We start from the raw sequence: 22,322 nt of genomic DNA on the forward strand, positions 1-22,322 counted from the left end.
TTTGTCACTGCTGACAAATTAGGGTAACTGCTGTGTGAGGCGGATGCTCTCACCTTTCATTTTAAATTATTGTGAAATAGTTTTCATTGGTGTGGAGCTCATTGATAGGAATCTATTTCTTGCTTTCCTTTCCAGTAAGGTCTGTTACCCCAGGAGACCGACCATTACAGAGAAATGAAGGGCCATGCCCACCTCTCCTGGCTGTTCCTCTCACAAACCCAACCTCAGCCTGTCAGCCACAATCCCCAGTCCTTTTTACTCCCTTTCTCTTCCTTTGCCGCTCCCAGCGATGAGCTAATCAGACCTAAATGTTTACTGTCCATACACAAACTTGTATCATCGCTCTGATGTACGCCCTTTTACTTAACCATAAACATTGCTACTTTTCAGTAGATAACTACTTTAAGCAATCAGATTAGACTGAGTATCATCTTTTCTGGGAAGATCTGCAGTCCAAATTGTCCTGTCTGTATATGGTAGGTAATCTGCAGACAGCTTTGGATTATAGTTAGATATACTTATGAAACTAGTTGGCAGGCTGAAGCCAATGATTAATTTTCCACAAAATCCATCCTTCCCTTCCCTTCCCTTCCCTTCCCTTCCCTTCCCTTCCCTTCCCTTCCCTTCCCTTCCCTTCCCTTCCCTTCCCTTCCCTTCCCTTCCCTTCCCTTCCCTTCCCTTCCCTTCCCTTCCCTTCCCTTCCCTTCCCTTCCCTTCCCTTCCCTTCCCTTCCCTTCCCTTCCCTTCCCTTCCCTTCCCTTCCCTTCCCTTCCCTTCCCTTCCCTTCCCTTCCCTTCCCTTCCCTTCCCTTCCCTTCCCTTCCCTTCCCTTCCCTTCCCTTCCCTTCCCTTCCCTTCCCTTCCCTTCCCTTCCCTTCCCTTCCCTTCCCTTCCCTTCCCTTCCCTTCCCTTCCCTTCCCTTCCCTTCCCTTCCCTTCCCTTCCCTTCCGCTTATGACTCTTCTTGTGCTCTGTGGTGCTAATAATACAGTAAATTCAATTCTACACTGAATTCAAAGATTAATAAAGGGATTTTTTTCCCAAGTGGCATCCCTTCCTGTTTTCAAACCTCTTTTTCTCTCTTACCCTTCCCCTCTTCCTCATGCTCTCTCTGAATATAAAGGCTCATTGGCAGATAAACTGTCATTTTTTCATTTCCAAATTTTGCTTTAAAAAATTCCTTCTTTAAGTATGATGAATCTACTAGATGCTGTGATGATGGTTCCTCAGTTTTTCAACAGTCATGATGCTGTCGATCAACTGTTGTGTATTACTCAGAAAAAGTAGTGATGACTCTTAACACTTAAAAAATGCTAAAAAATTATATCACTTCAGGTTATTATAAAAATCTGCCTCTATGAGATTTAGAGGCTATTCATTATTATTTTCACGTGGTTTTCGTGTATTTTAGGGAAAATGGCTAAAGGCTTGTAAATTTGTATTTTTATGACTCTGCTGTAGCTAAAGCTATTTGTTCTCTCTCTTTGTTCTCCTTCACTTCATGCCATCTTTCTTCGCTGTTTATCCACACACAAACAAACAAACAAACAGTGCTTCCTGCTGCCTCCTGGGCCACTGCCAGCTGTCCTGATGTCAACCAGCAAAGGACAAAACCAGCCCAGCAATAAAGAAACTTGCCAAGAAGCAATGCTCTGCAGCCTCAGCAGGTAGCGCATCCTCCCTTTCTTCAGAATGCCAGCAAAGATGTCCTCTGCAGGCAGAGGTCTCCATACTGGAAATATTAGAATTCAGTCATTTAGCTAACTATTATTTGGCATAAAATAAGAAAACCAAAATAAACTGTCTTTTGACTGTCCTTCAAACCAACATCTCTGGTTGCAATGCTTGGCAGAATTTTTATGTTTAGAGATTAATATGCTGGTGAATAGTTAATTGACTTAATTTTCTTGAACTGCCCTTTCCTAAATAAAAGCTCTTGGGGGCACTGTTTCATTATGAAAAGAAGGGAGAAAAGCTGAGAAAAAGAAGATGCTTCTGTTTGCAGAATTTAATTTCCCACAATGATACACAGTGATGCTATAGAGAATGACACATAAGTGATAAAAGTATTATCAGTAAATTTTGGAGCTATGAAAACTTCTCAGTGTCAAAAATGAATAACTAACTTCAACATAATTCATAACTGGAGCTGAGAAGCTGTGGAACAACATATTAGGGAACTTATAAAAGGATTTCCAGAAGTAACAGTTCATTATAGCTATAGGTAGGAGGTGGGGGAAAAAATCCATATTGTTGCTAACAATTGGTATGGTAGAAAATAACAACAGCTATTTGATTAGGTAGGGAAAAAATAGGAATACATTTTAATTCCTAGAGCATCTGTGCTCGAAAGAAGAAATTCTGAAAAGAATTGATTAACAAGACATTCTTTCTCCTGTTACTTCTTATACATGCAAATTACCTATGATCCAATGCTTAAAAAAACCACAGCAAAAAACCAAACCCTCCAGCACTTCCTAATGCATACTGACAGGAACACACACCAAAAAGAAAATCATATCAGGTTTTCAGGAAACATTCATGTCCAAAAAATGACTACCTTCAAAATTTAAGATTTTATCAAATGAGATTTTAAAAATTGCATCTATAAAGTAAACCCAGTTTAAAGCTGAATCATAGTAGAACTGCAGGATGCCTCATCCAAGTAAGAGTTAAGGAACATGGTTTTGTAAATCTTAGTAATTTTATTCTTTTTTACTTGTGCTCTTTTTTAGAACTACTGAATCTGAAGTGTACTGAATGGGGTATTTGTGCTTATTTTCATCTCTGTTAATTGAGGAGGCTCTCTGTCCTTGCTATAACCTACTTTCTCTCCTGAAGTCATTTTGCCTTATAAACCCCATGGAGATTTGAGACGCGAAGCCAGTTTATTTCTACAGTGGTCCTGCTTTGTTCAGAAATAGTGCCAAAGGCTTATTTGGAAACCCTTCTCATAGGAAATAGGAACATTTGGTACTTTGCAAAGATCGTTAAGGACTCAAAATAGAAAGTGCAGTTACCAACTCTAAGATGAGTATACTGCCTCCCTTTAAATTTAACATCTGAGGAGAAAGCCCATTAGAAACTAAAAACTATTAATATTCATCAGGTATTGAAACATAGTGTGACTGTAAGTATTGATATAATTATTGGTTAATTGCTTGATAGTTATTATCAATTATGATTGACATTTTCTGATACGGGCTTTACCATTCTGTAGCAAAATGTTAAAGAAAATTACTATTTTTGTGTATACTTTCTTGCTGCATTTTATGCCTGAAAATATAGAAGTCTCTTCACCATGATCAAAAAGGATGGGACATTTACAACTGCATATCTTGAAAAAAAATCTCAAATCTTTACAAATTTGTTAATAAATGAAGTATGTGCCGGTATGCCTGAATGCCTCCTGTTAAGCGGGACGCAGAGGTGACTGACAGAGAGTGCCACCTGTACCCAGACAGGTCTTTTATGAGCACTGTTCACGACTGCTCTGTGCTTCCAAAAGAGAACAGTGTCACTATTTCATGTGACCCGCCCCACAGTGAGGATGAAATCTGTCTGTTCAGAAGGACTCCTGGGAAGCAGACAGTTTTTTGTCAGTGTTCAACTGCAGTCATGGTGTCCCCAGAAGTTTCATGAAGTAGATACTTCACCAGTAACAGGGCAGCAAAGAAGTATAACCATATCAGCAGCTGAGCAGCTGAATTTCCTACCCTGGGTAGCTGAGAGGAACTGCAGGAAGGAGGCAGTGCTTGGGACTAGAATTTAACCTTGCAGGGGAAAATAAGAAATCTCTTCCTTGAGTGCAGTGGGATTCTGCCCTTCAGAAGATTCCCACCCATGTCTGTTCTGGTATTCCCACACCAAATCTGGTATTCCCATTAATAGTTTTGTATTTGTTATTTATAGGAGGTCTTCACCAAACCAATAATGCAATTAGTTTGGCATTAGCTCCATTAACTGTGCCCCGGACCTTGCAGACCTTCTGATCTGCAGGCCATAATGGTAACTAAACCATCAAATAACAGTAACGTATTCTAGATCTTAAAGTTGCTATATCACAGCCCTTTGAGAAATACAGCCATATGCCATAGGAAAACCAGTGCCCATTTTTAGCACAAGCAACAAGATACAAATCACATCACACAGAGTCAGAGTTAATTAAGTCAGGCACCTACTGTTTGCCTATAGTTTGAAACAGCTATTAATTTGAAGGTCTGCTATAGTGCTGAGGAAAGATAATTAACAAATGTAGCATTTCATGACATGAATGCATTTCTAAAGGGGCTTGTTATGGTGACTTTTTCTGGATAACGCTGCTCTTAGTAAAATTTTAGACAATATACTATAGTAATTTAAAGGGAAAAAAATCTCCGTCTCCAGGTAAAGTGGAAAAAGGCCAAGAGCTCTTACCATTGAAAATGCAGTGTGCAAAACCACACTACAACTTGTAAAACTATCAAAGGAGCATCAACATCTTCGTATTTGTTTTCATTATTTTGAACACGTCATTTTGCCAATTTCTGTGAAATTGTTTTTAAAATATATATATTTTTAAACATGACAGAAACTCTGTATTTTGTTTAAAATCATACTGAATGACATACATGCTGTCACTGTCACTCCAAAGTCATTGTTTTGCTCTATTTAGAGCATCTCTTCTTATTGAGTGAAAAATCTTCTCTTCTAGACTGAAGTGCTAACTCTTCCATTACACACCACCAGAAGAAGCTTCTATCTTGGAGAAAAAAGACAGTCTAGGACTGAGGAACAACTGCTATGATACATACTACAATTAAAAAGATTAAAATGAGAGACAGGAGACAGTATTAAGGCTCTGCGAGGATTTGGACCAGCTACAATCACAAGTCAGGGAAAATCCTTCACCCTGAACCCAAATGTTGATCTCACATAGTGAAAAGCTGCACTTTTAACTAAAATGTATCACTTCCAAGAAAAGACTATTGGCATCACATTTTGCACAAAACCTAATACTGCAACACTAGTTGGCTGTTATAGAGGAATAAATATTTTAATACAAATATGCTTAAGTTTAGAATTTAATTGTTATTTTTCTTGTTAACTATACTCTCCTGCCTTTATTTTTTCAATCATGTTACTGTTCTGTATATAATAAAGTTCTTTGTGAAATACTTCAGGGGGTCTTCACAGCATTGTTACTGTGTTTAAACTCTGAAGAAAATGTTTTCAACCAACCTTCTAAATTTTTAAATCTCTGTTGAGATTAGCTCACATAGCTGGATACGCTGCAAGATCCAGGAGCTCCGAAGGGTGCTCAGTGTCCTGCCCATATCTGGATGTTCTGTTATGACATCAGGACCATAAGATATATCAAGAAACTGAAGAAATTCAGAAGAAGTAATTAATACACAGGTTTTTAACATTTCAGGTCCACTAAACAAGGCAAACTTTCTATAGTCTTTCTAGTACTTTATGATATATCATCTACCCTGATGTATTTATGCTTTAATGTCACATGAGATTCATTGCAAGCAGTCACTAGCTCCAGTCAGACAGTACCTTTCCCTCTGCATTGCTGAATAGGTGAAAGATAAACACAACATCAAAATGCCAGTTCAGTAGCTGAGAAATAGCTATGCTAACTTGTCCTTTAGTTAAAGGCTTCAGTGGCTGCTTCTGCTCGATTAAATAATCACAAAAATACAGCAGAAAAAGGACAGAAGGAACAGGGGACTATTTTTTTTAACTGTTGTGAAAGATAAACTGGGGGAAGAACACATATTTTCCATTTCTAGCTTGAAAAAGCAAAGTTGAAGAAGGGTCTAGCCCCATTTTTAGAAGCATGTAACAATTAATTAATTGGTCCTTAATACAGGACAAAATGCAGGTGGAATTTCCAGTATGGATGGAATATTCTTGTTTCTGGTGTCTTTACAGTCATGTTCCCTTTCTATTTAAGGAGTAAAATTTGAGTAAAATTATATATCTAGATTTCAGTGAGAGAAGATTACATCACATAAGCTTTGCATGCTCAGCAAAGAATGTGGCCACAACCCCCCAGACCACTAACCAGTGCATTATGCTATACAATCACCACTTTAATGCAGGTAGTTAAAACCAAAAGTGCGTTCATCATACCCTGTCCTACAGTTTCTGGGCACAAACCCACCTTCTGGCACTGAACGTCATGTCCCCACGAGGGGCTTTACTGTCCCAGCTGTGCAGAACAGCAGAGATATTTTTTTCTTTAAAGGCTAGGAGATATAAAAATACTTCATAAAGGCTGAAAAAAAATCAGCACAAAGGAACAAAATCATAATTGAACGGGTCTTAGTTGCTAAAAAAGGATTTTAGTTGCAAAATAAGCTAAAGCTGCCAAATGATGATACAGCTCAATTCATGGTATAGCCTCAAAATTTTAGACAGGCTTATTCTAATTCAGGAAGGTCACTGTAGAATAACACCCTGGTTTGATGAACTCTTACCACTGTGGAATAGAACCAGCATTATTCTGCAGTGTGTAAGGGTGAAGTGAAACTAAGGACAGGAAAACACCAGTTCACACAGATCAGTGACCTGTACCTACAGCACTACCTCTGGCTTCAGTCTACACCACTGAATAGGAATGGCTTCAAACAAACAAACAAAAAACCAACAACAATAATGAGCAAAACCTGAGAGTAAAACAAAACCTCTTTTATGCCAATCTGCATTTCCTGTGCACTTCTTTTCTGAATAATATGCTTTGCGTATTACTTTAAGGGTAGAAGGTGCCTGAAGGGACAGGAATTGTTTCCAGTCCCAGAAGCTGGTCGGAGAACAGCATTGCCACACAATTAAAATAAAGAAAACCTTAGCATACCGATTAGGAACCTGCTTTAAACAGGAGCTGAACAGATTTTTGACTATGAGAAGCAACTGAGAGACTGTCATTAAAAATAATAGAAAACATATGTGATGTGTTTTCACACAATGGAAGTTGTGTGGAAGTTCCACATATGATCATCCCTACCCACTGAGCTCATGGGGATAGCTTTGCTTTGATGAGGTTTCAAAGCAAGCTAGGACTCTGCTGGTGCTTTCTTGGAAAAAATAAAATTTGTGATGGAGTGTCACGAATGTCACCCATTTAAGGTACTAAAAAGAGATACTTCTCAGTTACTATTGTAAAACCCTGATCTTCTAGCATTTATGAAAATGTAGCGGTGACGGGACTTCACAACATAGATATTAGATCCCTCTGAAACAGTGGTATATTCATGATGTAAGAGGTTTCTTTCTCTCTCTCCCACATGTTGGTTCTTAACACCCTGTAGCAGAGATTACTGCTGCCACAAATGAGGTACCAGACGGCATTACGTGGCCATGTCCCACTCCATTACCGAACAAGTTCAGCTTTGTTGTCTCAGACCTCCTTTGCTGGCTGGGCTCAGCTCACTTATCTGACCTTGTACTGAAGCTGCAGAGGATGTGATTTCTTGTCTCAGCTGAGGTGTGGAGTAATATTCTATGGCTGGTGCATTGTAACAGCTATCTGGAAATACAGTTTGAGCCTTGCACAAAATTTTAATTCTACAGCATGCTGAAGGTCACACTGATTAATTTTAATGGGAATTAGTTGTGTATAAATGCCTTACTCTTAATAAAGCAGGCAGGGAAACCAGTCTCCATCATTCTGTGATTAATGAATAAAAGAATATGAATTGCAAAGAATCTGCTACCAGAATAAGGTATTGGAGCAGCTATGGTTGCCTTTCCAGTAGCATTAGATACTTTCAGTGAGTTTCTAGATACAAACCTTTATTGCTCATTTGTAGAAGACTGGGAGTTGATAGAGCTACAGCTGCTTATGCCAGAAAAGGCACCAGTCCAGGCAGCATATGGATGATTTTTAACTTGTATCATTTCAAGCACAATGACAAAAACTGCCTTGGGAAAACAACATGACTAAAACTATGTTTTCTGTGACTTACTAATGGAGTATTCATGCACAACATTAAGCTGATGAATATGAATTTGTTGGACACATTATCCTTTCTCCCTTTGTGCAGGTTTCAAAGATTATAATTATGTTTGGTTTAATTGCTATTAGTCTCAGTTGAATTGTCACTGCTTTCAGCATTTTCAGTGCATAGAAATTTATATTTTAAATTTGCCTTATCTGAAAGCACAACTTCTCATGTTGGTTTAATTTTATATGAAGTGGGTGTTACTGTATTTTAAGGTCTGATCGATCATTGTGCTCACTTAAGGAGAAGCATTCTGTGTTGATTATTGCTGTCCTAAATATACATAAATCCACTTGACATGAGTTAATTCAGATACCAGAAGCAATGTGATCCTGCTAACCCATCCATAGCACTGTGCTAACCTAATGAAACAAGGTGTATCAGACAACACAGATTTCTACCTAGTGTGGCTATATGGTTTCTGGTACCAGAACTAGCTCATTTAGAGTTAATTTAGCTCATTTACCTCCACTTCACTCATGCTATGGAGTAGACATGCCCTGAGATAACTCATACATACATATAAACCCATATGAAAGTAATCTCCAAAGAGCTCTAGTTATTCTCATGCAGTTTCTTCCAGTATGTGATTAATAATGTTTATGAGTCACTCGTGCTTCTATGCATTTTACTGTAACTGGGAGGGTCAAGTTTCAGTTCAGGGTTGAACAGAGTCCCGCCGCGCTCTGACTGGTTCCACTGGGTGAAGGTCCTGTTACCTGCTCTTTGCACATGGGGGCAGCTCTGTGAGGTCACTGGGGTTACTTGTGTGTACATGTAGGACTGATGATTGAGTATATACTTCTTCGGGGCTTTTTTTGTTTTGCTTGTTTGTTTCTTGTGTGTTTTTGTCTTTGGATTTTTTTTTCCAGACTCCATAATGATGCTCCATTCCAATTGCAAGAATTTACTTCAGTGATATAGAGATAAGAGATCCTAGCCATCTCTTACACTTACAGACTAGCTGCGTGGCTCCTGCAGGGTGATTAGAATTGCTACAGTTAGATGCTTCATCCACCACAACCAGAGAGACCTGAGTGCTTCCCAGGCAATTAAGGCCCACATGTTGAGCAAGAAGCTGTGCAAGACACACCAAGCAGGAGGATGCATCTGAATTCCTCCTACTCTCTAGAAGTAGGAAACCACAGTCATGGTTCTACTTCAGCCTCTGTACATTTGGGATCTGGAGTGTAGTAGATTAAAAAAGGCTGGTCTGGGGTATTCAACCTGCACTGCTGTCTACTGCTTAAAGCATTCACTCAGGAAGTGCAGGCTTTGGACATATGTGTTCTTTTCACCCTCACAGAATTAAAACTTACATTTCTTAAAGCGCATTGCCAAACCACAAGACTAGACCCACTATAAAACTGAAAGTATTCTCCATTCACCCTGATGAGGAATAAAATGTAAGGGTGATATACTGCAGAAAAGGCACTGCAAGATGAGCACACCAGAGAAGAAATGAGCAGAAGGGACCTTCACTCTGTAATCCAATAGTAAAAGAATTAACTTAGGAAAGGAGAAAGGGAAAATCTCACTTCACTACTTCTATTCAGCACTAAACTGCCCTCTCCGTTTCTTGTTCAATGAATCCCACCTTCCCAGCCCCTCCTCTGCTTTCCACATTTAAGCAGAGAACTGGAGTGTAATTTATGTCACCCCGTGTTATTCAGCTGCTTTCAAAACATAAACTTGTTTCTCAGAGGCAATCAGTTGTCTCCAGGTGAAGGCACCTCGAAGCAGACTGTTTATTTTCCGTCCCTGTCCCCAGGCTCCCTCTGAGGGGAATGCTCAGCTGTCCGTGTTTGCTCTCTCCCAGGGCGTTTGAAGGGACAGCCTGAGTGATGGTACATGTGCCATCAGCCACAGGACGTCCTTCTCATGAGATGCTGCTGCCACACTGATGCCATATGCCTTTTTATTTCATGACACCTGTTTACACAGTGTGAGTCAGGAAAAAGATTACTTTCACAGCAGAATGGGAAACCACAGAGCATCCACAGGCAGGCGACGTATTTGCAGTGGGTTCACGGAATATCTAGTGAAAGCATTTAGCAATTCATATTGTCAGAATTTGTATAACCATCCAGATACATGCTGGTTTCAGTCTCCTGCAAGCACCACAGTTGCAAATAATTTTAAAAAGCCAAAGAAATCAAATTCTGTAGCTAAAACTTAGTTATATGCAGAAAAAAAGATGTACTTTTCCCGATTATTATTATTTAACATATCCTACCCCCATGTTTGTTTTGATTAGAGATTTTTTGCTTTATTGTTTATTCTTAGTATGGTAAAGTAAATGAGAGAGTTGAATTTTATGACCTTTTAAGTAAAAATAGTTGTCATGTCAGTGCAGAATATTTATATCCGGTATGATGCACAATTTTACAATAGCACTGCAGGCCTTTGGAAAAGTTTGAGAACAGGTTTGTACTCATTTTGCTAATGCTTCAAGTGCTGGAGAGTAAAGAGTAGTACCTTAGTTTAAACCAAAGAGGTTTTAAGTTAAAGTGCTGCATAGCATACTCAGTGATCTCAGCCATGGGCTGATGCACTCTTCTATGGGATCATAGTCTTGGACAGATCAGGGCAGACAGCTTAAATCTTGGTGGCTAAGTCTTCAACTGCTGCACCACATTAGCCAGACTTAATCTATGAAATCATGAATGTCCCCTCCTCACTGTGTTGTGATTTTTTTTTTTTTGAACATGGAGGATTCAAGCCTGTAATATTTGTTGCAATGAAAGTAGTTTTACGGGTGTTACATGATGTGACAAAACAGAAGTACTATAATGTTCATCAGAGAATAAATAAGTTGATTTAAGAACCTATAAAAAGAAAGAAGGAAGCTTGTAACACTTTCCAACCTTGAGAAAGCTTTACTAAATTCAGTTGATATTTTTAAAAATTAACATTACCAGAAAATATTAAAAATACCCCTAAAAATATTAATTGCATTGCATTCATATGGTTTTATCCACAAAAGAAAAAAAAACCTACAAAAACTGTGATCAACTATAAGCCAAATGCACCCAAAGAAGCTGTGTTTTCTGTGTTGTTCTACAAAAGGGTTATTGAAATAGTGAGGAAGATTAGGAATTAGCCCAATGTATCACAGCAAGTCATTGGCAAAACTGGAAAAACAGCTCAGGAGTCCTGAACAGAAATTATGTGGTCAAGGAGAAAACAAGGTATTCCATTCCCACAGCCAGGAACATGGTATCATTAAGAAACAAAGGAATATGTAACTTAAGAACGTTTAGGAAAGAAGTGGGGGGAAAGGCTAGTCATTTCCCTGAGCAGGGTATGAGAAACAAGCCTTTATAAAGCAGGAATGTGGCTTCCTGTTTGAACAAAACCAGAGAAGTACGCAGAATTCTGTCTTGTGTCCTTCTTCTGCCTGCGTGATGCAGTTAAGCGAAATACTAGCTACTAAAACTACAAGTCATCTGACCTAAAGAGAAAGGAGTGCTGAGAGTCCTCAGTTGTTTCAGCACTAAAAGAATGGGATTCCCCTCTTTTTATACTAAAAGGAGATGGATCCACGTTTTGAATATGGCTCTCATTACTACTAGGAACCCTACTGAAACAGGGATGTGCATGTTCAACAGAAAAGCAAGAGACAGCATCGTTTTAGGAATGCTAAGAACAGATGGCAGCAGAATCAAAACAAATATTGGGGTTTCATAATAACATGTAGAAACCATCATTTGATTATGTACTTCACCTCTTCTCTCCTTTACATATTTTGTATGCTTAACAAACCAACTAGGTGTGTTCATGGAAACCGGTATTTCTTCACAAAGCACCAGTGACAATAGACTCTTAATGGCATCCGTGTATCTTTGCAGAATGAAATGCTGGATCTGAATTTTAACTAAATGGTATGACTGCATGAAAGTTATCATGATTAAAACGTTTTCCTATATTTGCATCAAAAAATCCGAGCCTTATATTTACTAATGTATACTCAATGTGAGCAAAAATGATGGGGAGGAATGCTTCTTTTAAATGATAGCATTTCAGAACAGCTGGTTATGTGATATAATGTCCTAATGTCACTGGTAATCATCTGCATGACAGAACCTGGTGGTAGAATCAAGCTCTATTTAAAGTGAAGCATAATTATGGTAACATTTCCAAGCCATATAACTAAGCCTATCTTTTACCCTTAGCAAATATGCAAGTCAAACACAAAAAAAATTCCATAAGCAATTAAGCAATAAGGCCCCAGTCAAAGCCATGCTAAACCCATGCCATTTACAAGATCACAGCTGTTAGGCCCCAGCTCTGCAAATTCAATAGCCCCACACTTCACTTCAAGCAAGAATTTGATACGGAGGTTATTGTAGTCCTGACCTTGCAAAGCAATCCACAGGGTGCAATGAGGAAGTGGTTTGCATCACTGGGATTTAAAAACATTTTGTTTCAGTACAAATAGCCTTGTCCCAAGAGAATTCTCGCAAAATAAATACTGTATTTCCGTATTGATAAGAATGAATAAAATGGGAAGTGTTAAACATGTAAGCACAACTAAATTTTTAATAGTCTCATCTAGTGCTCTATACACATGTATTTAAGCAACAACAAATCTTCCAGAGCATGTACAAATTAAAGTTTCCTTGTTATTGAGTAACAAAAATCCCCATCCTTTCAGTAACTACCTTTTTAAAATCAACATCTTAATCCTCCAGAAGCCTTGTATCATTCCCACAATGAGAACTGACTTACATGGATATACATCAAGCACGAACAGAAGAATAAGTCTGCTGAATAATAAAGGAAGCAAATCAGTGTCCTCAAAGGTCAGTTAAAAAATGGTAGCTATTCCAGCAATTGCATGTAAGTGTGAGCTGCTGTGAACATGAAAAAAAGTCTGGATTCCTGACAGTAAATAATTCTTAGAAAGTAGCAAGAAGATACCGAGAACTGTGCTTTTCAAAAAAGTGTGGACCTTAAAATTTGTAGCCTAAGCAATAAATATTGCAGAATAAGTCAATAGAAGATTTCCAATAACTCTGTATTGAAGGGATTTTCCTCAAAAATAACCACTGAATCAGACTTCTACTTTACATGTTTTCTTACAGAACTTTGTGTCATAAATTTCAATTATTTTTTTTTAAATGAAACATCTTAATTTTGCTTTCTTTACTTCAGCATTTTGATTTCACTGTTTATTCCATACTTTGTGGTGTATTGAAATAGCTGGTTTTCTGCACTGTTTCAATAAAATTTTCCTATTGTTTCAGGAAATAACACATCTCTACTTTTTCCCCCATGCATGCTGTTTCCCCATACTGTTGTCTGGCATGTGAGACTGGTCAGCATCACAACACAAAAAGGCGATTAAGCCCTTATGACCCTTTTAGTCACCCTGCACCTGAAGTGAGTGGTTCAGCTATCTGGTCCCTTCTTGCTTTACAAAACACTTAGGGAGGACTTGAGTTTTGCAGATTTTAGGATCACAGTCACTAAAACTTATTCAGATTGGCTCACCAACCTGGATGACCAAGGCAGTGCATCAGGGCTGCAAAACATGTGGCAGAGAAAGGCAACACGACCCTAGCACAGCCAGGAGTCCCCCAGCTTCTGGGCTCCAGATCTGGCCACCTGGGCTGCCCTGGGGGCTTGAGACAGGGCAAGGACTGTACAGTACTGAAGAAGACACCTCCTTCTTGACAGCTACCTAGTTGTGAGAAAGATGTTTTCCCACTGCCATGACTGAAGTGCATGATCAGGGGTGCAGTTCTTACAGGAGAGGAAGGGGGAACAGGGATAAAGCAGGGAAAATTACATGCTTTCATTCCCTGGTCCTTGCAGGGATGCTGTAGCAAATACCTGCCACTCCCAGGAAACAATCTTGTGGATTGGTCTATGAATACCATAGCTGATCAAATTTCAGCCGTGGGAGGAATGCAGGGAACACATTAGCAGATAACACTGTATTTTTGTCTGTGAGTCAGCATAAGGCCAGCATCCACTACTGCTCATCAGAATTACGCTGCTGTTGATGCATTTCTCCCTTCTGTTTGAAAGGGGAAATTGTGAGCAGTATTTTTCCAGCTTGTTGCCACTTTCTTCCCCTCAACAAATACCATGTCCCACTACATATGCACATGCAGGGACTGGCAGGCAGGTGCTGGCGGGTACAGTGCAGCAGCGCTGCTGCACGGCTCGGCTACAGATACCCCTGCAGGAACCATCTGGCTCTTGGCTGAATTAATGCCTTCCTGACCCTGATCTGCTGTGTCCTCTAAGAGTGTATTTTCATTATCGCACAAGAGCTGAAAATGAACCATAAGCATTTTAAGACCTTACATAGCATTTTCCTTTTTTTTTGCCGCCCCCCCCCCCCCCCCGCCTTGTATGCATTTAATTACTTTCCACAATCCAAACAAATTTGTGCCTGTAATAAGCCACAGGTCCTCTGTTAGTGTGAATCAGTGGTGCTCAATTACTTCATACTTTCAGAGGCCAAAAAAACCTCCGCTAATAAACAGGTATCCTATCAGCATTGTAACACTCAACTTGGTATAATGTATTATGTAGGTCCTGGATATATTTCAAGTAATATTTAACCAACAGCCCGTGTGTAAGTGCCAGCAGCGTGTGCTACAGGTGTTATTCAAGGGGCAGGTGTACAGAATTCACTCAGTAAAATCACTGAGAGAGATGCTGGAAGACTCTGGACAGCTTCTCATCCTTAAGGGAAGTACATTGATTGCTTGTTTGCTATTACCTGTATTTTTGCCATGAACCTGGCACATTTGGTAGTAATGGGGTTGTTTTTTCTGAGATGCCTTCACCTGAGAAGTCAGCACTACAGACGTGCACACTACACCTGCTGTAGAGCTACTCAGGAGTCACGCTATCGACCTGTTTTGTTTGGGGGTTTTTTTCCCCTGCAACAACCGCTACAAACACTTTTATTCCAGAGAACAGACCGAAGGCCAATAATACAGACGACGCCGGCGCAGGCGGACCCAACACCCGCCCCGCCGCTCCTAGGCAACACCACGGCTCTCCCGGCAAGATGGCGGCCAGGCACGGCGCTGCCGGACTACGCTTCCCGCCGCGCCACGGTGCCCAGAAGCTCGCTCTCTGCCGGCACCGCCCCCAGAGCCGCGGCCCGCTGTCCGCGTGCGCGCGCCGAACGCCGCTGCTGGCTCACGGTGCGCCGCCTTCCGCCGGAAGTGACGCCGTTGCTGGCCGTGCGCGGCGGCGGGCGGTAGGTGCGGGGCCGGGCGGGCCGCGGGCGGTTGGTGGGTGACAGCGCTGCCGCGGGCAGGGCGGCGGGTCACCCTTCCCCACTTCTCCCCTTCCACCCGGGAGTGGGGGGAGCCCCCGAGCGCCACTCGCCCGCCCGCCCCCGGGTCCGCCCATGGGTTGGGTGGTCGCGAGGCACCCTCCCAGGCCGCAGCTCAGCAGCGGGCGGGGGGACGCGGGCCGGGCGGTAACGCAGCCCCGCGGGTGGCTCGGTGGCCGGCCGGGGTCGGGGCTGGGCCTCTGGGCAGGGCCTCTGGGCAGGGCCTCGGCGGCAGGGCCTCGCCATCCCCTGTCGCGGCCTGGCCGCCGGGTCTCGCGGGGGGCTGTGCCAAGTGGCCGCGGCGGTGGTGCTGGTGAACTCCCGGCTGCTGTTTTACAGCCTTTATCTCCTACGACAGGTGCTGTGTAACCTTAGGAGATCTGACTAGTTTGGGGCGGGGGAGTGTCTGTTTTGTTGTGAGGAGTTATGCAAGCATAGCTTTAAAGAACAAAATAAAAGCGCAGGTTCCTGCACCGTGTGCAGCAGAAAGTTTTTGATTGTCTTCTCTGTGTTATAGATGAAATGTTTTTCATATGCTGAACTCCACCTTGGATTGTTTCATTGCTGCATATTGAGAACTTCATAAAAAGTAGGAAGTCAAGATGAAGAGCAGGGTGACACAAGTAAATGTAAGTGTTCTTAAACCTAAATCGTAGGATTTGATTGATTATTCCCTTACTACTGGCAATTAAGTTTGTAGTTGATGTTACATTAAATAAAACTTCCTGAATTTAAAGCAAACAATATCCACAGTTGGCAGCGGCTGTTTACAGGAGAAACATCACTGTGAAGTGGATTGCGACAGTTTCTAGCACTTGTCCTAGCAATGAAAGTTCTGAAACTTATTGTCATATAACGATAAAGTAATTGGTGAAAAGTGGCTGAATGATGACTTAACAGAGAACCATGTATAGGAACGAAGAAAAGAGGCATTGAAAAATTAACAGTGATGTTAAAATGAAAAGATCAAAAGACAGGAAGTAGCAGTTAATGTGGCAACTATTTCTTACCGTGAAAGTTAAAGCTTTCGTGTTTAAAATCCGTGTGGTATGTCTATGAATGGATGGGAGTGATTTTTAGCAATGCAAGAAGAAAAAACTTGCTTTAAAATTACTTTCCTAAAATGATGGTTTAGAAATACGATGTTTGTGAAGTACAATAAGTTTGGGACACGATAGCGGAGCAATGCTGTTCGGGTACACTGTCTGAAATCTATGGTGGTTTTCTGCCTATGTCTCTAGAGCTCAACCCCTCATAGGCTTCTCCACTCTATTGGTTCCAATTCTTCCAACTGAAGTGGTTTCTAATAGGGATGCTTGAGGGATAGTTTGATATCTTCTCGTATCTTCCTAGTCTGGTTATGGTAGTGCTTCCTCATCAGTCAGAATAAGCCAGTTAGCAAAAGCACTGCTAACTTTCAGTTAATCATTTTGATCAAAATGGACAAGGAAGCAGGCTGTAACTTGTGGCAGATAACCTGGTCACAAAGAGCTGAGGGTGACAAGTTCTCCAGCAAACAGCTGTTTCTGCAAGGAGATGTGATAACTGCCAAATACGGAGACACCCATAACCTTCTTTTATTTCTGTGAACACTTGTCTTTTTGGGTCTGCTTGGGCAAAGGCGTATGATGTAGAACTCATGAGAACGGATCATTCTAAAAAGATTAATTTCATCCCATCTGCTAAATATTATTTAAATACAGTAACTGTTCTGTGTTTTTCAAAGATTTTTATTACCACTTTCTTGGAAGCTGAGGTTACAATCTTGCATTATATTATTTTGAGGAAAAAAAAAAACAAGAACTTTTTTTAACCTTGATTTATTTCAGTGATCTGTATGCAATAGTCCCACAAACAAGTATTGAAAGGGGAGTAAAACTTTTGTGAAAATATGTGAATTTCTTGTACTGGCTTTGCCATCAAAGATAATGTTACTCTGGAATTAAGTTGTCAAATGGACATTACTTTTGTAGAGATGCATACTCTGAGGAAATGATGCAGTGCCTTTGTTTTGTACCATTGTCTTGATTCCAGCAAGATAATACTGAGAATAATTTTTAACAGAGTTAGAAACGTACCCTAGGGAAGGTGATATTCTAGGATATGTTACAGTGGCCTCAAAAATATAAATACATATTTACACACACCCCAATTTGAGTGATAGCAAGTCAGCCTCATTGGTCTGTTGATAAGATGATGCTCATAAACTTTGTGTTGCTATTCTTTATTTAGGAAGCCTTATTTAATGTTGGGTTTACTTAGCTCATTGTAAACACCGCACTTGGTAAAGAGACTTTTCTTCTCAATTAAGTTTTTGGAGATCATTGGGTATAACTGTCCATCAGGGTCTGCTTATGAAGGAGGTGTCATTGTATTCTACTAACCAACAGTTTTAACTGATTCTTTTGTGGGGCAAAAACTAGTGTGCTAGTGTGTTAACGGATAGAATGCCACTTCAACAAATGGGGTATTTCTGCAAAAAGTTCAGTCAAGGTGCGTAAGCAAGTCCTTGTGTTGAGTTTCTGCATCAAGGTGAAGTGTTACCTATTTCACAGCGATCACTGGATGATAACATGAGATTGTGGTTCTGAAAAATCATAAATAGTATTTTAAGGGAAGAGAAGACCCTTACAATGAAAATAGAGGTTATAAAAGCTGCCTTTAGCTGTACCAGAGTAGTTTTGAAACATCTTGATGAGGTGAATTTCTTTCTATGTGTGTTGTAGGTGCTGTCATGCTCTGATTTTTGTGTATGATTCTGTACTTTTATAGGTCATGGTTCAGCTTACAGAATTTGCTGCAAACTATTTAAATGTGTTATCACTTAAACAATCCTGCAAACTTACGCTTCAAAAAAATCTAGAATTTACTTCCAGGATCTGTCAAGGGGAACACTGTAACTTAGATGTTTATATAATGTATGAAGCTGGGAATGACTCATGAGAAAATAAATCATGGTTAGTAAAAAGGAGGAAGGTAAGGAAAAATTACTCAATAAAGAGGATTTTTAGGAGAGAGGAAAGGCACTCTTCAAAGAAGAAGTGGTAGACTTCTGTTAATTGTATTGCAAGTGATGCAACAAAAGGTGCGTGGAAGAAGGAAGCAGAAAGGGCAGACCAAAGGTCCATGTACTCTAGTCTCCAGCAGTAACTTGACAGCAGTTGCCTTAAAAAGTTTGGGAACGGCACAACCATAGAAGTACTTGCCAACGTACTCTTCCAGTCTCTGCCTATTTGCAGCTTCCTGAGACAGATAATTTTTTTGGTAAACCTGTGAGTTTTTTCTTCAATGTTTGTCCAGTTTCTTGAACACGTGTAAGCCTTTGGCATCTGCAGCATCCTGTAGGAGGGAGTCCTGCTGCTTAACTACTTGTTATTTAGAACCAGCTCTCCTTGTCATAACTGACTGCCATTAGCTTTATTTGATGGCCCTTACTTCTTGTGAAGGAATAGGGAACTGAAGACATGGTATGCTTTGATCTCAAAATATGTGTGCTCACAGTAATTAATATATAATGTTGGGGCTTGATTTTTTTTTTTTCCTTTCTGTTTTATTAAAGCATGGTTCCAGTTACGAAAGGAAGGAAAACTACAGTTCACGCCAAAAAAGTTTGTCTCCAGAGGACAGGTAGAATGATTGATTTTTATACCCTACAATTCTGTATATATACACCAAACATAGTGAGTTAGATGAGTTAAAAAAAAAAAATCAGGTCCTGTTTCTTTTTATATATTGCCATAACTAAGCAGTGAAAAATAAGTGTAAGTTTAATAAAATACTTGCATGTCAATATAGCAGTAAATAAGTAGATTTGTTATTAAAATATTTAAAAAATCCTTAGCATTCAGTTAAATTGTGATGGGACTTGAAAATGAAAATTATATGCCAGCCTTTTGCTTGGACTCGCGTATTGCTGATACCACAGTTGTCTCCTTAGAGCAAGTTTATTGATGCCAGCAGGAGATCGAGAAATATCATTTGAAGTGCAGCCTACCGAGGCATGAGATGAACTGTTACCAGTTTACTTTTAATTTCACATTTTAATTGGAATGAAACCTCTTGTACTAAAGACAGTATCATTTTTTTCTAGTAATGTCTATTCTGCTTCATGCTACACAGGCAAAAGCAGGTGAAACAAATGAATGCATATGTTCTAAGGAATGCATGGTGCTGAATTTACCTTTGATATTTGATCTTATTACCATTCAGCGTTTAAGTTCTAGGAGGAGCTTCCTTTTACAGTGCTGGTTTGATTTTTTTTATATTTTTTTTATGACAACAAATTATTATAAAAGGAGCAGCTTCTGTTTGAATGATGTGTATACTGAAACTCAGGTTGCAGAAGTGGGACAGTTTTTTATTGTAGCATCATATTGCAAGTAGATGTTAATAGCATTGCTTTTCTAATTACTAAGAATGTTGTGTCTTGGGTTGTGAATAGGGATATCGAGCATGACAGGTCTCCATCTCCCAGAAGGAGAAGATACTCTGATGACAGCAGATATGATCAGGAATATTCAAGAAGGGAATACTATGATGAAAGAACTTCAGAAGGAAGGTATCAAGCCCTTTCTTAATCCGTAATAAAATACTCATTTTAAAGAATAAAATGTGAAGACTTTTCATGAACCCTTGGGTGTTTGGTGATTTGCTTTTTAGAAGGATGGAAAGAGGAAGAGACAGACACCATGAGAAATGGGAGGAGAGAGAATCTGATCGAAGGAGGCAGAGAAGGTATTCATCACCTGATCGTAGGAGTCCAGAGAGGTCAACAGTGCAGAGCTCGCTTGCTCATGATGACACCACTTCAAAAAAGAAGAAAGAAGAAGTGGATCCAATCCTTACTCGCACAGGTGGTGCGTATATTCCACCTGCCAAGCTCAGGATGATGCAAGAGCAAATCACTGATAAAAATAGGTGAGTTGAAAGTAACATACTAGAATTTTTTTCTGAAAAGCAAAACAGTAAAGGATTTCAGTGAGTGTTGGTGAAAATGAGATACCTGTTGAGGGCTGTGATCATTCTTTTGAAGGTATATTTTTATCAGAAGGAAGATAAAAGAATCAGATTATAACTGCACCTGCTTCTGCTGCAAAGTGTAAATGGAAAAGTGGGATGCAGAACATAACCAGGGATATATTTTTTTTTTTAATATCTTAGAAAACTAAACATACTGGGTTATACCATATCTGCAGACGATTACATTTTGGTTTATCATGCTGGTTCAGTGATTTCTGAAGAGTTAAATGTATAATTGTGAATTAGTCTTCACATCTATGCAGTGAATATTTTCTTTCCTATTTTACTGATTACAACTTACATTCACGTTTTCATATGTATAAAAAAATCACTCAGTGCTACCTCAGATTTATGCATCATTAATTTGTGGTATCTTTGTAATAGCTTGGCATATCAGAGGATGAGTTGGGAAGCCTTGAAGAAGTCAATCAATGGTCTTGTCAATAAAGTGAACGTTTCTAATATAGAAAATATCATTCATGAGCTTCTTCAGGAAAATATTGTTCGGGGAAGGTGAGTTAATATTTTAAAACAATTCTTTTGCTTTTCTGCTAGTATGTATACTGTTCATGTGTACATCACTGTGCTATGTGTAGTGTATGGATGCTAGTCAGTTTTTAAAATTAACCTTAGGCTACTCTGTGCTATGTGGAGTAGTCCCCTACTTGGGGAAGGGACTGGGCAGAAAGGGATTGTATGCTTGCAGGAATAAGTGCAACAGATGGTATATGTTTCCTTTTCTTACAGGTTTTACCTACACATTTTACTTGAATGACTTGCAATTTATAGGTGTCTCTATTTCCTTTTGTATTCCTGGATTTTTTTCTGTGGGACATATAATATCTGTAGCCAGTATTTAGTAAAACAAGTTTTACTACAGTTATCTGGTTGAATTGTTTGTTGTTGTAATGTAGAGAAAAGATTATTATGCTATTTGAGCTCAGTACTAAGTCATGGTGACTGCAAGTACTGTGTGATGACTTTCCTTGCTTTAATTTTGATGTCAATAGAGGTTAGATATGCTAGTATAAAGGAGTATGGGTTTCTTAAATTGGCTACCTTTTAAAACAAACCAAACCAAACCACCACCACCACCAAAAAAATCTGAACAAAATATCCAGAAATAATTCTGTTACATTTCATACAGATAGCAATGCTTTTTTCTGTCACAACTTAATCACTATTATTTGAGGAGGTTATAGCTAAGGAATGCGTTACCTACTTGCATGTCATACCTGATGGGAAGATCAGAATCCTGCAAATAGTATAAAAATAACAGAAGAGAATTAAGTAAAATGTAGAGAGGGAGCAAGTAGTTCCTGAATGTGATTCCTGTTAAAAGTAGTAATGAAGTCTCAAGCAGTCTGTTGTAGAACTGCTTTTTTCTTCCCTGCATTTCATGTCCCCAAAACTTAATTTTCATACAAACGGTAATATTTTAGTTTAAAAATGAGCTTATTGAATGTTTTTAGAATACACTTGTCTGGAAGTTCTTATGTGTGGCTTATAAGCTTATAAATTTCCCTTCTTAGAGTTAATTTTGACTTCCAGATTTGCACAAAGGTGCATATACAAGTAATGACATGAAGTTTTACTTAGCTGTAAAGTCTTTTTCTGAATTTTGTAAGTGGAGGGTAAATACGAGCTGAACCAGACCAGTTTCAGTTTGTAAGTGAGAAGTAACTAATAGTTTCAAAATTAGGTACTCTGTTTCTGTGCACTAGCGTGAAATGAATTCTATTCCATTTGTCAACTCCAAAGCAAGAAAGAATAAGGTCCTTATACAGTTTGTATTTAGTACCATTAGGAGAGTTTTTTGGAAGACTTCAGTAGATCACAGAGACACCAGTATGCACTTTGAAGATTCACATTTGAAGGGCTTTTTTTTTTCCCCCTCACCCATTTGTAATGGAGTAATACAGCAAAAGTCAAATTCTATGTGCTAAATCATTAGAAGAAGCAAAACGGAGAGAGGGAGAAAAAAAGTCTCAGATTCTTTTCAGAC

General features: G+C 39.5%; 1 protein-coding gene across 2 annotated transcripts in view; it reads left to right on the top strand.

Moving 5' to 3' along the window:
* Positions 1-15,162: 15,162 nt before the first annotated feature.
* Positions 15,163-22,322, top strand: part of CWC22 (CWC22 spliceosome associated protein homolog) — a 31,522-nt gene continuing 24,362 nt past the window's right edge. The window contains exons 1-6 of one of the 2 annotated variants that reach the window (XM_074873064.1): positions 15,163-15,220; positions 15,816-15,927; positions 18,858-18,925; positions 19,740-19,856; positions 19,958-20,215; positions 20,702-20,830. In XM_074873064.1, the coding sequence (XP_074729165.1) occupies positions 15,901-15,927; positions 18,858-18,925; positions 19,740-19,856; positions 19,958-20,215; positions 20,702-20,830 (599 nt within the window). In that variant the 5' untranslated portion in view covers positions 15,163-15,220; positions 15,816-15,900. Of the gene's footprint in view, positions 15,221-15,504; positions 15,657-15,815; positions 15,928-18,857; positions 18,926-19,739; positions 19,857-19,957; positions 20,216-20,701; positions 20,831-22,322 lie in introns of those variants that run through there. The other variant, XM_074873065.1, reaches the window with a different exon arrangement.

This window comes from Strix uralensis, chromosome 6, assembly GCF_047716275.1.
Source record: "Strix uralensis isolate ZFMK-TIS-50842 chromosome 6, bStrUra1, whole genome shotgun sequence".
NCBI classification, from domain to species: Eukaryota; Metazoa; Chordata; class Aves; order Strigiformes; family Strigidae; genus Strix; species Strix uralensis.